General features: G+C 40.1%; 1 protein-coding gene across 1 annotated transcript in view; it reads right to left on the reverse strand.

Annotated features, from left to right (window-relative positions):
• Positions 1-504: 504 nt before the first annotated feature.
• Positions 505-17878, reverse strand: part of bckdhb (branched chain keto acid dehydrogenase E1 subunit beta) — a 55079-nt gene continuing 37705 nt past the window's right edge. The window contains exons 9-11 of the mRNA XM_088999187.1: positions 8885-8971; positions 6087-6238; positions 505-1234 (exon numbers count right to left, since the gene is read on the reverse strand). Of these exons, the coding sequence (XP_088855313.1) occupies positions 6098-6238; positions 8885-8971 (228 nt within the window). The 3' untranslated portion in view covers positions 505-1234; positions 6087-6097. The remainder of the gene's footprint in view (positions 1235-6086; positions 6239-8884; positions 8972-17878) is intronic.

Below are 17878 nucleotides of genomic sequence, written 5' to 3' on the forward strand. Positions count from 1 at the left end.
TTACCTCAAATTCATGTCTGTTGCAGGCAGTGTCACTTTGTGAAGATGCAAACAGATACAAAGTTGTCCCTATACACTAGGCTGTATGGGAAATAGGCATCCTATTTCTGCATCTGATAATGCTATCCTCGGTTCGAACAGCTGTCACAAAGAAGCCACTGCTTCATAATAATGTGTAATAATGTTATGAATACTCGTGTGTCGTATTGCACAGTAATTGTTGCTCTTAAATTCAGGTCCTGTGGAAACAATTACTCAATTACTGATGGCTGATTTTTACTGCAGAGATAAAGTTCAAGTTTCCTGGCATTGTTTATGTGATTTTACACTGTTATGCCTTATAAGGGCAGTGGAAAAATACTTTTGTGGATATACCTGGTTTTTTTGTTGCAACAATTCAAAATTACTGTCAGGAGAAAGACTTTGAGGTATTTATGCATTATGAATAATCCTTCATGGCATTCCAATAATTTTCAACATGATTCACCAATAATGACTGAGAAATGTGACAAATTTGTTTGCTTTATTGAAGCATAATATGACAGACATAAATGAAAATGTGTAAGTCGTTTTGAATTATGCAATTTGAAATCAACACACTTCTTCAATCAATGTTTTGCTTTGGAAGAGATGACAAATGTAAAAAAATGCACACACACAATCCAAAGCAATAAATAAACTCATCTAGTTGTTCAACACATTGTGGATATTCTCTAATTATTCAATCATGAGGAAGTGGTCAAATAAATTAAGTTCTACATTTTCCTGACAGACTTTCCTGTGAACTCAGTCACTAGAATGTCTGCCAGCCCAAAAGTGTGCACATGGAAAATAAAAATTACACCACCGGTATGTTTTCACAAATTAATGTTTTTCCCTATTTTCCTAAAAATAATGTGTGTAAAGGGACCAAGGGGTGGGGATTGAACATACTGACAAGAAGGAATTAAATGATAGAATCCCATTTTATTGATGGAGACAAGCTCAGATACAGATATATTCATAGAAACACGGACTATAAATCATGTCCTTGTAGTAAACATCATGGCCACCATAGAATAAGGTTCTCAAATCAAAAGAAAAGCAAGTGTTATTTGTGAGGGCAAACAGGTACATGGACACAGGTTCGTCACTGGATGGTCATCAAAGTGTCTTTCTCTGGATGCGCTAGACTGATTGGGTATGTGAGGAGGAAAATGGGGAGCACACCGATATGGGCTTCCAGAAACTGGCTCTGGAACAAGAGGGGGAGAAATAGTTAAAGTGAATCACTTGGCGCAGATGACAGATGAGGTGGAAAAGTTATGCTGGAGAGAGATGGCACTGACATCTGTTGGATATGATTGAGAAGGTTATTAATGGGTCTACAGACTTCAAGCCAACTCTTCAGAAACGATAAGTCAAAATTAGAAAGAAAAAGGGATAACTGGAGACCGGCTGATTCAAAGCACCCCATTTCACAGGATTATTGAACCCTCCTGGAAGCAATCAGGAGAGAGTGGGGCCTCTGCAATCTACTTGCAGGGGGTGAATATGGCATTAATAATCTTGAATGATGTTACTGGGAGTTCGCTGAAGAAGAATAGAACATCTATTTTAACGTGAACAAAGCTACAGTGGACACTCCTCAAGTGTTGAAATCACAGGGACAATTACTTGAGAGAGATCTCCACGCTTTGAACCTGGGCACAGATTGGCAGAATTAGCACCCTGCTTCCTTCTGACGCGAGCATATTTTCAACACATGGTGAGAGTCCTGCCTTGAGCATTCGAATTCAGCCAACACACATAACGGTGCTCCATAAACACTTACGTGAAGCTAAAAAGTCGCTAATGTGAATACAAGAGCAGTAAAGATCAAGTTACATATTGCATAAAAAAAGTGAAATGCACTTCCCGAAAGGGATGAAGACCATTGCAGCAATACTGGAGGCCTCTTTTTAATGGCAGGAGCACAGTTCAGTCCAAAGCGCATTTGTATTTTTTTCTTTATAATGGTACATTCACTCAAGTTTCATTCATTCAAGTGATTATTGGACTACCGACCAATACACGAAAAACAGATGCATAATGCAGAGGTGGGCAAATTATGGCCCTCGGGCCACATCCAGCCCAGTGGTCTCTTTAATCCGGCCCGCTGAAGTGTGATATGTGTGATTGCATTGATTTCACTTGGAATTGTAATTATAGGCATTTATAGGCAGAGCACAGGGAGGCAGAGGGAGACAAACAGAGGGGAAAGAGGGAGAGGAAGATATCTTATCTTCCACCCGTGGATTATTGAACCCGATTAAAAAAAACATGCATTAAACTGTCCACTACTATTGGATTGGATTGGATGTGCCTTTATTAGTCTCACAGTGGAGGAATTTACATTGTCCAGGCAGGCTTGAACAGGTGGAGAAAAATGTCAAGTGTGATGTGTGATAGAAGGGTTTCAGATAGGATGAAAGGAAAGAAGTATAAAACGGTGGTGAGACCAGCCATGATGTTTGGACTGGAGTCAGTGCCACTGAAGAAAAGACAGGAAGCAGAGCTGGAGGTAGCTGAGATGAAGATGTTGAGGTTGTCTTTGGGAGTGACCAGGTTGTATAGGCTCAGGAATAAGTACATTAGAGGGACAACTCATATTAGGGGTTTTGGAGACAAAGTCAGAGAAGCCGGACTGAGATGGTTTGGACATGTCCAGAGGAGACAAGGATCGGGAGAAGGATGCTGAGCCTTGAACTGCCAGGCAGAAGACTGAGAGGAAGACCGAAGAGGAGGTTTATGGATGTTGTCAAAGAGGACATGAAGGTAGCTGGTGTGAGAGAAGAGGATGCACAAAACCGGGTTAGATGGAGGACACTGATTCGCTGTGGCGACCCCTGAAGGGAAAGGCCGAAAGGAAAAGAAGTGGAGAAATTTACATTTCAAAGCAGCAAAGTTATGAAGGGAAAATGAAAGGAATGAAAGTAGAAAAAACAAAATAAATGAGCTGCTGAAACGGCAGCCACTCTCTGAAGTAAAAAAAAAAACAAAAAAAAAACTAAATAACACATCATATAACAACACAAAGACAATATGACAAAACAAAGACACAGAGAGACACTATATTCCATGAATTATCAATTCATAGCAAAAAAGGTTCCGGAAGCTCAATCAAGCAACTCTCTCATGTGTGACAGCATAAGTATGTTCGCGCTGCTATTTTCTATCATTGGATTCAAAACTGCGACATACAAGTGACTCTTGATTTCAGTGAGCTTACTGGAATTGTGAAAGCTTTTGATGTCATTCATTTACAATGATGTCCTGTCGATCATGGCATTGAAACGAAGAGGAACAGTAACAATCGCGGAAGAGAAAGTGAAAATTAGCACAGTACTGTATTATATAACACATAGTATAGCAAACAAATGGACATCAATCCAATATTTGGTGCATTTGTTTTAATGGCAAGTAAAATATAGTCAATTAGAACTTTAACTGGCTCTGGGTGGAATTTTTTTCAGTGTGACTGATGGTTCTTTTTCTCCAGGTCGTTTTCACTCTCCCGCAATATTGTATAATTCCAACATAATTCAAATGTTGAATATATCGCTTGAGGTAGTCCAGCTTTTATTTTGTTCGTATTTTTTTTCCATCGGAAAATTTGCTTACAGCATTTCCTGCATGTTTTGCAGAGCAGACCTTCTCACTTGAAAAACAAAATGTCAATATAAAAAAAATACTTTCTCAGTCCGATTCTGACAATTTCCATGCTTAAAGTGAAATACTTGCTGCTCGATGGACAGCCGAGTAAATGCAAGTTTCGTGGAATGGGTTGACTTTTATTGTGTTAAAAATGTTCTGCAAACTGGACCGCTTATAAGAGAAGAGGCGGGTTCTATGGTGCTAACTGAGCATCGAAGACTCCGAAGCGTCCCGTGTCTGGCTTCAAATGTTCGTTGCGTGACAATCACCTGAGCAATGCTGTCCTGTGTGCTGATCATGTAAGAGACAGTAAGAGACAGTGAGCGAGTGGAAAGGAAAGGCACCAGGTCACGTATTCGTCCAATTTTGTCAGTGACGTGCAGTCAGGGGAGGCAGGTGAAGCCATGCCTCAACTGTCATCATGGAAATATCAAATGAAAAAATAAATTAAACAGTTATATTTATTTAGTGATTTGTACTTGAAAGTTCTTTTCTATTTAACTTCACCATTTTTGGATTTTTTTTTGTCCAAATCGCAGAATTTTCACATTTACCGTTCAAATACCAAGTAGAGACTAGCGGTGAGGCGGCAGCCGGCTGAGCCTCACCATGGATTGCGCAATGACAATGCTAAGTGTGCTGGCTTGCCCTGCAGTGAGACCGCATTGCTGTCCCTCTGCATATCGCCATTAAAGTGTTCAAACACTTTTAGTATATGAACAAAATTTCTACTGTTTAGGTGGTGTATACAATGTACAGTCACTTTACATCACAGGTGTCAAAGTCAAGGCCCGCGGGCCAAATCCGGCCCGCCACATCATTTTTTTCGGCCCGCGAAAGCAAATCAAACTTGTTAAATTCCATGATGATTGCTAAAATCTGAGCCAAAATTTCACATTTTTGGATGTCAACCACAATAAAAGTCATTATTCTTGACTTCAGATTTGAAAACGAGTTATTCATTAATTTGCTGTGTGCTCTATATGTAATATTTGAAGGGATTTAAACATTCTAATGGGTTCGCCAAATTCATAACGGCCCTCGAGAGGAAACCATAACTACAATGTGGCCCGCGGCAAAAAATGACTTTGACACCCCTGCTTTACATTATAAACACTGTACTACAGTGTTTATTTTATTCTATTTTTACCAAAACGGTGTGCATAGGTGAGGCAAACAGTTGTCCTGCCTCATGACAGGGGGCGCTGGTGATTAGAGATTCTTCTTGCGACGACTCAGCTTCAGAATAATAGAATTCGTGACAGCAAGCTACAGTAAAGAGTTAGCAAGTTAAGTGCAACCATCCAGTCATTTTTTTCGTGTTGCTTGGCCTTATTTTCAGAATAGAGGATTACATATCTAAATTGAAAGACTTTTCTAAACTGGACTTTCAATCGAAGCAGGAGATAATAATTAAAGGAAGACCAACACCGGACTGTATAGCTCACAAACGGTGAGGGATGGATGTAAATCTCCTGGACAGCTACTCAGCTTTTTGGCCCAGAAGGATCTCATTGAAACTATTGCTGAGGCGACCAAGTTGCACCAGCTCGTGCTCACTGTTCCAGCTACTCACGCATCAGTGGAGTGGTCATTCTCAGCACTGAAAAGACTGAAAACATACAGTCGGAACAGGACTGATCAAGGACGACTTTCTTCACTGGCCATTGAGACAGAGAGACTTAAAACTGAAGAAAGACAAGGAAGGCTTCTACAAAGAAGTTATCGATGACTTTCTTCAGAAGGAGCGGCGCATGGACTTCATTTATAAGTAGAGGGAACATGATAACGTTTTTGTTCTAGAGTTTGTATATATATAGAAATTTTGACATGACATTTTAGACAAAACACATTGCCAATCAAATGGTGAATAAGCTACTCTGTAGAGTTCATATATTTGTAAATCTGACTGTGATGACGTCAGTGCCTCACCAGCCGTGAACCTCATCGCACGTCACTGAATTTTTTAATCCAGTTTTACTTGATTAATTTTTAAGTATTATACCACATTTTTGAGTCTTCAAGGAATGACTCAAACTGATGTCCACTGTTATGGTGCTGACTATGTGGATGATTGCTCAAATTTGAGATGACATTGACAGAAAGAAACGTAATCGTGCAACTGCTTTAAATCATTCAGGTGGGTGCCTGAAAACTCAAATTCAAGTTACAGTGATTGCAGAAGGCTGTATAGTGAAACGACTGTCTATGTGGAAAATATATGCAGAAATAATTACAGACCTGTCAAGACATTTTCTATTTGTGATGGCAGATAATATTTCAAAATGTTTCACCTCACATTGACACAAAGTATAAGTTGTACATTGATTGATCGTAATTTTAAATAAATACGGGAAAGTTGAATTCTTCCACTTCATGAATGGCGGACAAGGGAATTGATTTTTCCTTACCATATTCCAGTTTAGTAGTTGATCATCTTCTTGATTCCTTCAAAGCACTTCCACTTATCTGGGATGTAGAATGGTTCAAAAATATGAGGGAAGGGGGTGTCGTAACCACACACTCTACTAATTGGAGCTTCCAAATTAAGGAAACACTCCTCCTAAAAATAGAAAATTAAAAGGAAACGTCAGTGAAATTTAAGGAATTAAAAATTATGAATGCAAAAATCACAGGACAAATAAAAACACGCTCTTCCAGAGTTACAAAGCATATATATATATATATATATACACACTTCAATCTCGTCTGCTACACACGAGCTAGCGTCTGAAAATGAAAATGGCTCTGCTACACGGGAGCTGGTCATGGAACAAACTCACGTGACCAGGTCACATGACCAAGTCGACCAATGGCGCGACCGATGGCGTGTATCGATATAAACATAGCAAAATGGCCGGCGGGAGATGAAAAAGAGCACCGTAGTAACCGCATTATCGTAAAAACCACGAATGGTACTAAACGGAACTAATTATACATAAAAAGACGAGAAATGTGCACAGGAAATGAAAATAGTGTCGTAATAAGCAGTATTATCAATATAAATGATATCGATATAACGAGACTTTACTGTATATATATATATATATATATATATATATATATATATATATATATATATATATATATATATATATATATATATATATATATATATATATACAGTGAGACCCCAACTTACGAACTTAATTGGTTCCCAGACAGAGTGTGCAAGGCGAAAAGTGTGTATCTCAAAAAAAAATTCCCATAGGAAACCATTAAAATGGGAATAATCCATTCCCGGGTTTCCATAAAATATACTTTTCAACTAAATAAGCCTTAAAACTACACACAACATACCTTATTCTATGTATAATAAATGTGCTATTGTATTGTGATGAAAGAAATACACTGAATTGTATCATAAAGTCACTTTATTTATTTGTGATGGTCATTTATGGCTTGATGGAATGGTGTTGGAGGTCAAAGGGAATTGCTGTTTAGAAAGAGGGGCGCATTACATGAGGACTGTAATTAAAGAAATAAACTGTGCTGTAAAATAAAGTTTTATTTACCTTTTTGATGGTCGTTGATGGCTTATGGAAGGAGAGTCACCTTCTATAAGGACTGTTGGTAACTTAACCTCTGGTGCTGCTCGGTCGTGTGCTTCCGCCGAAGATCACTCCGCCAGCCGTGGTGGGTGTGTATTATGAAAATACTGCTTATTATAAGGTTTAATTTTCATAAATTTGACGTTTGTAAGATGAAAAGTTTGTAAGTTAAGGTGTTTGTAAGTTGAGGTCTCACTGTATATACAGTAAAGTCTCGTTATATCGATATTCAAGGGAGTCCAAAAAAATATCGATATAACCGGGACTATCGATATATCCGACCCTGTTTGCATGTAATTTTCTCTGTGCGTGCATAGAAATAGTATCGATATAACCGGGACTATCGATATATCCGATATCGATATAACGAGACTTTACTGTATATATATATATATATATATATATATATAAAAATCCTCGCCTCACCCCTCATGGGTGGTGTCTGTCCCCCATTTTTTAGCTCGGGTCCTCTACCAGAGGCCAGGAAGCTTGAGGGTTCTGCGCAGTATCCGTGCTGTTCCCAGCACTGCGCTTTTCTGGACCGAGATATCCGATGTTGTTCCCGGGATCTGTTGCAACCACTCGTCGAGTTTGGGGGTCACTGCCCCTTCCAGCACCTGATCCTCTGTTCCCCATTGTCTGAGACATTCTCTGAGTACATCATCCATTGGAGCCTTCTCTTTGATGTATTCATGGAGCTTGGATGTTTCATCCTGGACAGTGGCTCTCACACTCACTAGTCCCCGGCCTCCTTCCTTACGGCTTGTGTACAGTCTCAGGGTGCTGGATTTGGGATGGAACCCTCCATGCATGGTGAGGAGTTTTCGGGTCTTAACATACGTGGTCTGAATCTCTTCCTTTGGCCACCTTATTATTCCTGCAGGGTATCTGATTACTGGCAGGGCATAGCTGTTTATTTCCCGGGACTTGTTCTTGCCATTGAGCTGGCTTTTGAGGACTTTCCTCACCCGCTGGAGGTATTTGGTTGTAGCCGCTTTCCTTGTTGCTCGTTCGAAGTTGCCATTGGCCTGTGGTATACCAAGGTACTTGTAGCTGTTTTCAATGTCTTTAATTACAGTCCTCATGCAATTCCCTTTGACCTTCGACCTCCAACGCCATGCCATCAAGCCATAAATGACCATCACAAATGTAAATAAAGTGACTTTATGATACAATGCAGTGTATTTCTTTCATTGCAATACAATAGCACATTTATTATACATAGAATAAGGTATGTTGTGTATAGTTTTAAGGCTTATTTAGTTGAAAAGTATATTTTATGGAAACCCGGGAACGGATTATTCCCATTTTAATGGTTTCCTATGGGATTTTTTTTTTTAGATACACACTTTTCGCCTTACACACTCTGTCTGGGAACCAATTAAGTTCGTAAGTTGAGGTCTCACTGTAGTTGCAAATGCGTGTATCCATAAATTGAGCTGGATTTAAAACAATTTAGTCAGGGATGTTTTTTGCGAGGGATGCACCAACACCACTTTTTACCAGACAGAATACGAGTACAACTCTCAGTGCTTACATTGAATTAAACAGCACGAGCAGATTCCGTGTACGAATTCTCGACTCATAAAAACAGTCCAAAACACGGTACTGGTGATGGTATTTAACATAGCATTCTCTTAAAATCAACAACCACTCACTTGCACTGTTGAGCTGATTTCAGCAGCAAAGCCTCCAGTGATTGGGGCCTCGTGGCTGATGAGCAACCGTCCGGTTTTTACCACCGACTGCAATAACAAAGACAGAAAAAAACATTATTGCGCATTCTCAAGACATGCAATAGTAAAAAGTATTTCTCCCCGAATATTTACACATATATTGCTTCATTTATTTTCAAAAATGTGCATATCACCCACAATGAGAAAATTTGCAGTCCACAGCAGCAATTTTAAAGGGTGTGGGGGGACATAAAAAACTAAATACAGTAAAGTCTCGTTATATCGATATTCAAGGGAGTCCGAAAAAATATCGATATAACCGGGACTATCGATATATCCGACCCTGTTTGCATGTAATTTTCTCCGTGCGTGCATAGAAATAGTATCGATATAACCGGGACTATTGATATATCCGATATCGATATAACGTGACTTTACTGTATTGTAAGCATAATAAAAAATGTCAGAAGACTGAGATGTATACTGTACTGTATACTGTAACTGTGCAAAATGTTTAATAAAAAACTGTACATAGTGCAAGTATAAAAAGCATATGACATATGCAACTGTATTGAGTCATCAAAAGGTGGCTGTGCTGTTTACAGTACAAGATTCCAGTTTTTTTCCATTCACGTGATTATTAAGAAGCCTGACAGCAGTCGGTAGGGATGTTCACATGATATAACCACTGACTTTCATACTTAAAAATGTGCTCACTAAGTAAAGCTCCTTAAAAGTGGTCTACAAACAAACTCAACCAGACAGTATAAGTTATTGTTGTGAGGGTGGACAGGAGAAAGTTTAGTCAGAATGCAAACAACCGTTTGCAAAATAAATAAATACATTATAATACTATAATAATACATTTAATTTCAAGCGCCTTTCAAAACACCCAAGGACACTTCACAATAAACAATAAAACAAAGCACATATAAAACCATAAGTAAAATGATAAATAATAAAATAGCAGATTGAACTAGACATTGAAAGCAATTTTAAACAGATGGGTTTTGAGGTGGGACTTGAAAATAGGGAGGGAGTCAATATTACGGATGTTGGGTGAAAGTGAATTCCAGAGTTTGGGAGCAGAGCGGCTGAAAGCTCTGCATCCCATCGTGGTGAGACGGGCAGAGGGCACATAGAGGTGAAGGGAGGATGAGGATTTGAGGGACCGAGAGGGAATGGAGATTTGAATCAGGTCAGACAGATAGGGAGGGGCAAGGTTATGGATGGCTTTGAATGTAAACAGAAGTATTTTGAATTTGATTCGATGTTTAACAGGAAGCCAGTGGAGCTGATGGAGGGCTGGGGTGATGTGGTGAAAATAGGGGGGGGGGGGGATTCAGAATCAGAATCATCTTTATTGCCAAGTATGTAGAACACACAAGGAATTTGTTTCCGGTAGAACACGCTGCACTAGTATCGTCATCAAAAAATTGCTAAGTGGCACTATACAATTCCATTTGGGCTACAGTTGAAAGAGTTCAAAAAGTTAATGGCTTGGGAGAAGATGCTGTTTAAATGTCTGCTGGATTTGGTGCGCATGGATCGGTAGCGCCTGCCTGAGGGGAGTAGCTGGAAAAGGTGGTGGGCATGGTGCGGAGGGTCCAGTAGGATTTTCCGAGCTCTCGTTTGGATTCTTGCAGTGTGCAAGTCCTCGAGAGTGGGTAGGGCGGTGGCAATGATTTTTTTCCGCCGTCCTAACTGTCCGTTGAAGTCGGATTTTGTCCATTTTTGTGGTGGCCCCGAACCAAACGGTGATGGAAGAACACAGGATGGATTCGATGACAGCCATGTAGAAATGTTGCAGCACCTCCTGTGGCAGGCCATGCTTCTTTAGCAGCCTCAGGAAGTACATTATCTGTTGGGCCTTTCTCAAGACATAGTTGGTGTTGACCTCCCACTTCATGTTCTGGGAGACTGTGATTCCCAGGAACTTGAAGGTCTCAACGGTTGACACGAGGCAGCTGGATAGTGTGAGGGGTAGCTGTGGTGATGGATGTTTCCTGAAGTCCACGATCATCTCTACTGTCTTGAGCGTGTTCAGCTCCAGGTTGTGATTCATCCTTGTTTTTCATGTGTGGTCAATGTGTGACTCTTGTTCATGAGTCTGTATGATGGATGTGTTGGTGCAAATGGGAAGATGACAAGGACACACACATGCTGAGTGTAAACTGGTATTACCGAGTCAGGGTGGATGACATACAGTATGGTTGAGTATGCAACAGCAGGTTGCTTGACTTGTGTTGTGTGTCTGTCCATTTAACTGTGTGTGTGAATTGGATATGATAAAAAACAGCATGAACTTTGGGGCGTATTTACACTGGTGCATAGAGTTGAAGGGACAACTATGGACATTAGAGGCCGTAGCCTTGCAAACACAGGCATTTGGGTTTTCAATAACCTGCCATTATCCCACAAGGATCCCTCAGTTGCACCACTTATCTGTCACCGAATAAAACCAATACTAGACTATAATCTCATCCACTTGCCAATGATTGAGGCCAATGCTATGTCTGTTCCTTGCAACGTGGGAAAACACTGTACTCTTTTTGAAACTGTTTGAAACGAAATGGCACCCAGTGGAGCGCAGACCTCCACCTCGAACCATTGGAGCTGTCTTTGAGATTGCATCCTATTGAAATTATAAAACCATTAATAATTTCTTCCATTGCCTCATTTGAAGATGTAAGACTTTCTAACCAATCCAGTATAACGTTGATGCAATGCCAGACCATCGGTAGTAGCAGGGGGTACTTAAAAATAAATCAAACAAACAAAAAAAAACTTTAGAAAATTAAATGGCAATGTCACTCATCTCTAATGTTTGCACACAGGAAAAAAAACACCAACACCACCGATGAGTCGTAAATTTCTGAAGAGCGCCCCACCCTAAACAATTTTTAGTGCAACACCCTGAACAATTTTTAACAACCTGCTCATTGCACCTTCAAAAAAATATCACAATATCACGGATTTGCACTTATCTCAAGAATGGTCATTTTGGTCCAAAGAAGCCACAAATCCGCTGATCAGCAGAAAATCTTCATCCCTGTCTTAGGGAGAGTAAATACTTGACTTCCCCTACCATTTGTTTTACATTAATTATACTCTGGTGTGAAAATAACTATCAAATAATTTTATATATTCCTCAGATCGACTAAAACAAATTGTTTAACTTCTTCTTTTCCTTTCGGCTTATCCCTTCAAGGGGGTCGCCACAGCGAATCAGTGTCCTCCGTCTTCAGAGGTTTGATTCACATGTTTGTACTTAAAACAAATTGTTTAACTGAAATCCTAAAAGTTCAATTAAATAATTTTAGTGATTTTCTTTCTTTCCCACAAGGTGGCAACATTTCCCTTTTTTCCATGTTAGCGCTTTGTACCAGTTTCAGCTGTTGTTAAAGCGCTATATAAACCAATACAGGTAACATCCGACCTTCGACCAGGACCGTAAGAACCCCCCCCCCCCCCTTCTTTTTTAAAAAAAATCTACATCTGGCACTGCAACGGGCTAGCAGCCGGCAACGTGTATGACAATTTTGGCATCTCACTCTTGCACAGCAATCGACCATTTGATGGAACTGGAGGGGGAAGTGGCCACCGACGCCGGCGGCGGACAGTACTGGATTGTCTTCTGCATCGTTCTCGAGCCACAAGCAATTAGCAAAGTATGATCCCCGTCTCTCCCTCAAAGTCAGCTGGCACAAGCTCCAGGCTGAATCATGATACGAATGAGGATGTGCAAAAAAGAACATAGATGGATGGCTAGATGAATGGATATATGTTCGAAAGCACTTGTCAGGAGTGAAGAGCTGGAAAAAGTGGTAGGGTGGTGATAGGTGTCTTGATCTTCGTTTTTGTTGCATGCAAGTAGTCAAGAGCGAGTAGAGTGGTACCAAAGGTCCTTTATGTCAGTCCTCACTGTCCATTAGAGTCTGATTGTGTATTCCTGTGTCGCAGCACCAACAAACACTGTAATGGTTTTACATAGAACTCATTTGATGACAGCTGCCACGGCAGCTGTGATCATTTCAACAGTGTTGAGCGCATTCAATTTGACTTTGTGCTGTATGCAGAAGAGAACCAGCCACTCCACTTGTTATTGATATGCAGACTGCCCGGTTTTGTTGATGAGGCAATGACTGTGGTATTATCTGCAAACTTCAGGAGTTATTCATGTAGAGAAAAAGCAGAGGAGGGCTGATGGTACATGTGGACAAATGGATTTCCCCCAGTGACGTCGGTTGTCCTTTAAAGGAAAACCAACACCATTTTTTTGTTTCCTAACTGACATCAGAAAAACATTTTATAGCATCTAAAATACCCAAAACATGCAGGCTGATATTTTTAGTCAAATGCAAAACACCAATAAAAATGAGTTAAAGTGTCCCAAAACTACTTCAAAATGACCTCGGGATGGCGAGTTTCAGAAGGTCCCGCCGCCTTGTTCGTGATGTCAGCTTTTTTGTTACTCATCCAGTTATGAATATGATTCAAATAGCTCTGAAGAGGAAAGCATAAATGTTTGCAATCAATTAAAGAATTCCTTCCGTGTTAATTCGAGCCGTCAGGATTCCAATGTAGTGTCCCAGAAAATGCACAAGACGGCGACCAAGCTCCGTTGGAAATGGGCTGATTTGTCTGCTGGGAATTTGTACCGAATAGTAGTCTTGGTGCAACACACAACGATTCACCATTGTGTTATTTATGTGTTTTCCTTCTAATTTAGCCATCAACACGGTTCAACACAAAGTTTTCAGACCAAACAAAGTACCCAAATTGCATAGTGTGTCGCTTTCTCGGTCAGGGGCGTTCCAGACGTGACGTCACGTCAGGCATCGTCATCAACTCGAAAACAAGACTTCTTGAATATTCAGCGCAAGTCTTAAAACGTAAAATATAACTATATGCCGTGGAATCTTTGTAAATACGCTCAGTAGAAGTCATTTGAAGTGATTTTACAAATTATGGACACAACTTGTCCGGTGGTGCCGGTTGTCCTTTAAATGTGCAGCAAATGCCATGTCTAGGCTTGTGACACACCCACCAAGTATAGTCTGAGAATCCACTTTCAACCACCGAAGTGGTGTGACCCATTGAATTATGAGGATTCCTGCAAATGCCGAATGGTGTTTTCCTGAGAAATCGGATTTCTATAGGGGTCACAATTCGAATTGATACCGACTTGCTTTGTAGATGCTGAAGTTATGCCGATTGTCATTAGTGATGTGCATTGCTCATGTAATATAATACTTTGAAGGAGCATTTTTATTTGCAATCCATACTTATCGCAAAATTAACTCCATCAGAGTGCTGAGCTCATGACTGAATGCATATTTCGAGCTAACATTGACAGAAAAGTTAAGAAGTTGTCCGCTGCCTAAGTGTTGCCTTGTAATGCATCGCACCGCATACATGGGCACATCACATCTATGGATTTCATGACCGGCACATATAAGAATTAATATTCAAAAGTTACCTAACCACTGCCATCATGACAGGGACGAAAGTTGTTGTTAGTGGTGGTTTCAGATAATTTTCAAGCTACCAGCACGTGGCAGTCAACAGTAGAGTAGAGAAACTGTTAATTAAACCAAAACGTGCACTATGATATGAAGCACTTGTCCTTATTACAGCCTCGTGAGAGCAGAAGAGACACGATAATCAAGTCTCTGTGTAAATATGCATACCACAAGGTTTGACAAGGAACACCCTCATTTCACGGTCGCTCCACCCAGTTTGTGTTACATGAATGTGCATAAATGCAGTACATCTTTTCTGACTGAAGCACATGGGAGAATATGACGCTAAATAAATAACACAAATGTGTTACTGGTACAATCCAAATGTGTTTTTTTTTAATATATATGTTGCTTGTCCGTAACCACAAGGATGAATTGTTTGGGGCACTAGCAGTATGTGGAGTTATTACTTTGATAACAGGAGTGTTTTGCAGCGATTCAAAACATGAATCACCGTTAGTATGTGACTTCAGAAATTATAGCCATTTAAATGCACTGACGCTTTCACGCAGATGAAAAATACATTTTCAGCACACCCATTCTGTGTTTTATAAAAATACTATCATCTATAATTTCAAACATACATGAATGAAATATGCAACGTTTGCATTAAAAAGTATAATGAGCAATGTGCACACATCTATTCAGATGACTGCAGTACGTTCTTCACATTTGTTTTTAATGTTGACAATGTCCTCTTCATGTACAAGCCTGAATATTTCTTGAGTAGCAGTGTGCAGCTGCCCCGAAGAAAAAATGTGGCTAGCATGGATAGAACGATGGGGCTGGCTCTTATTCACTTGAATGAAATGGCAACTTGTCTGCAGCTTGTAAAAAACATTTTTTAACTTCACATATTTCATCCACAAAAGTACCCATGAATTTTTCACAGTGGTTTAAGTATTGTTGTAAAATTATGTTTATTGTACATACTGTACTTATTGGACCTGCTGAAGACGTTATCGATTGCTTAAAACGAGGAAATGGGAGTGTGCAGAGGAATGCCTTGCCACATCACTTAACGGTCAATGACTGTGGTGTCATGGTGCTCCTCGGCCTGCGTTTTAATCTACAACCAGGTAGGAAGAGGTTCTGAGGAATGGTTGCATTGTAACCTCATAAAAGCATCATGGAAAAGTGGCATACAAAGCACGCAGGTCGGAACAATGGAAAAGAGGCATTGTGTCACCAGTCACAGCACTGTAGAATCTGAAAATTGGCTGCACTTTTGATGATTGTTGGCACTCCTATTGCTTTTGTTGCAACAATGTGGTTGGACTGTTTGTCTTTTTTCTAAATGGCTGATTGGGGGCTCCTGCTTGTTGGGCACGGCTAGATCTCTTGTGGCTTCCACATTATTGACTACTCATTTTGCTGTAGGGATGCCAGTTGATGCCAGAGTTGTTCCCAAGGCTGCAAGTGAAATGTTGTGTTTACTACCATTCCCATATACGCCCTCAGTAATGAGGGGCATGGAGTTACATCTTGCCACAGCTACTCCATCCTCTTATGATCAGTCTCTTTCTACATCAGTGTGCTTCCTGCTTCTGCTTTCCCTACCCAGTCATCCCTCAATGATGTGGTTTGTCTCATCCTGATGTTTTTTTCTTGGCTCCTCCCTTCATTAATGCTTCAAATCATCCATTTAGCCTGCTTTCATCAAGCTCATGTCATCAGTTCAAGCACTCCCCACAATGTGGGCTCACCAAAGTTGGCAGTCAACCACCTGGCATGCACTCAAAGACTAGGTCATGACTGTCGCTTTCCCATGGAATATATATTGAATCAGACACAAGGGCAGACGAAAATCTACCAGTCTACTGAAGCGAGCAACCAAACATATACCCGTACTCTCGTATGTGTCCACACCCCGAAGTCCAGACAGAAATGGCTTTTAAAAAGCGGCATATTGTGAGTTACAGAAGAATTGTGATTGCAATCTGGATATTGTGCTAGTTTACCTGTCATATTTGATTGCATTGTAAAGGCGGGCATAATTTAAAAAAAAACATGAAATTGAAATAAAAGTATGGTTGCATGCATTAAATTCACGTTTTGCCAAGATGACTGTGATTTTATTTGAACAATAGTCTTATTGGTGAAACATAATTTTAATACATGCAACCAATGATGAATCCAACAGACTTTTTTGTCATAGTGTCAATGTGTCCTCCAAATGTTTACAGACAGATGAATTATGTTCATAAAAACAGTCCTGATGAATTCATACATAGGTTGCTGTCATTTTGCACAATCCCTCAATGGGATTTAAAACTATTTTCAAATGCACACTTGCTATTTTAGCTGGAACCAGCTCAAACTTGAAAAACCTTGGTAATGACACCCACAGACACACACACACACACACAAAGATTCCCACATGGTATCTGACAAAAAACAAAATTTGAGCTCCTGCGTCTCCAAAATGAAACAGCCTCATTCTTGCTGGCTTTGCTCCTGTCTACTGACCCTATAATTGACTGACCATCGAAGGGTCCAAACTCAAGTGCTCATATGATCTTTATGAAATATTCTGCTTGAAATTGGTACTCAGTGAATAACAAGGGTTGAGGATTGTAGCAATGTTTGGCCTCTTAACACAGCAGAGTGGGTGGTGGTAGGAGGAAATGAAGACGTTTGCTATATGAACTGCCCCTGTTAATCCACTCACTTTCATGACAGTGAGGGGAAGTGAGAACTACAATAGAGAAGGGGATGGGGAATCACGCAAAAAAAGAGGGGAAAAAAGTGTGGCACAGCTTCAAGACTGGGCAGACAGCCAAGCCACCATCTGGAGAAGTAGAATGCCATGAGACCTCCGATTCGAATGAAATAACTGCTCACATCGCATGAAAACACGTTAAACTAATTTAAACAAATTACACCGTGACACACACTTCATTATTTACCTGTCCTTCACCACCACCAAAACCTGCACAACTTACTAAAGCATATTGAATCATCTTTTAATCTACAGTAGGGTTGAAATGAGTAATTTCAGCACCTCAGTTTAATACTGAATACTGAAGGTATTGCTTTAGGCTCAAATACTTGCCTGTTTACACTCAGGTATAATTCAACCTAACTGCATCAATAGTCCATCACAGTTTACATGACAGAAAGACACACCATCAATGGGATAACAAGATCACCTTCAAAATATATATTAGTTATCAATTAATACATGAACATCAGTGGGCAAGTCTGCTAATATTTTGTTCTGGGCGTCATGTGACCATAGATATTAAGAATGTGTTCGTATAGCGATTTGCCCCAACAATGTTGCTGCATGAGGGTTTACTCGACTCATTGGATCCTACACTGTCCGAAATTAATATCCCATCAGTAATTACCCAAAAATGTTTTTTTTAATTACGCTCACACTGTATTGTACGCCGATGGCTGTGCGAGTAAGGGTAGCGGTGCTCAAGTTACATTTATCAATTGGGAA

Source organism: Hippocampus bargibanti, linkage group LG06 (assembly GCF_051943395.1).
Source record: "Hippocampus bargibanti isolate YZ-2025 linkage group LG06, ASM5194339v1, whole genome shotgun sequence".
Lineage (NCBI taxonomy): Eukaryota > Metazoa > Chordata > Actinopteri > Syngnathiformes > Syngnathidae > Hippocampus > Hippocampus bargibanti.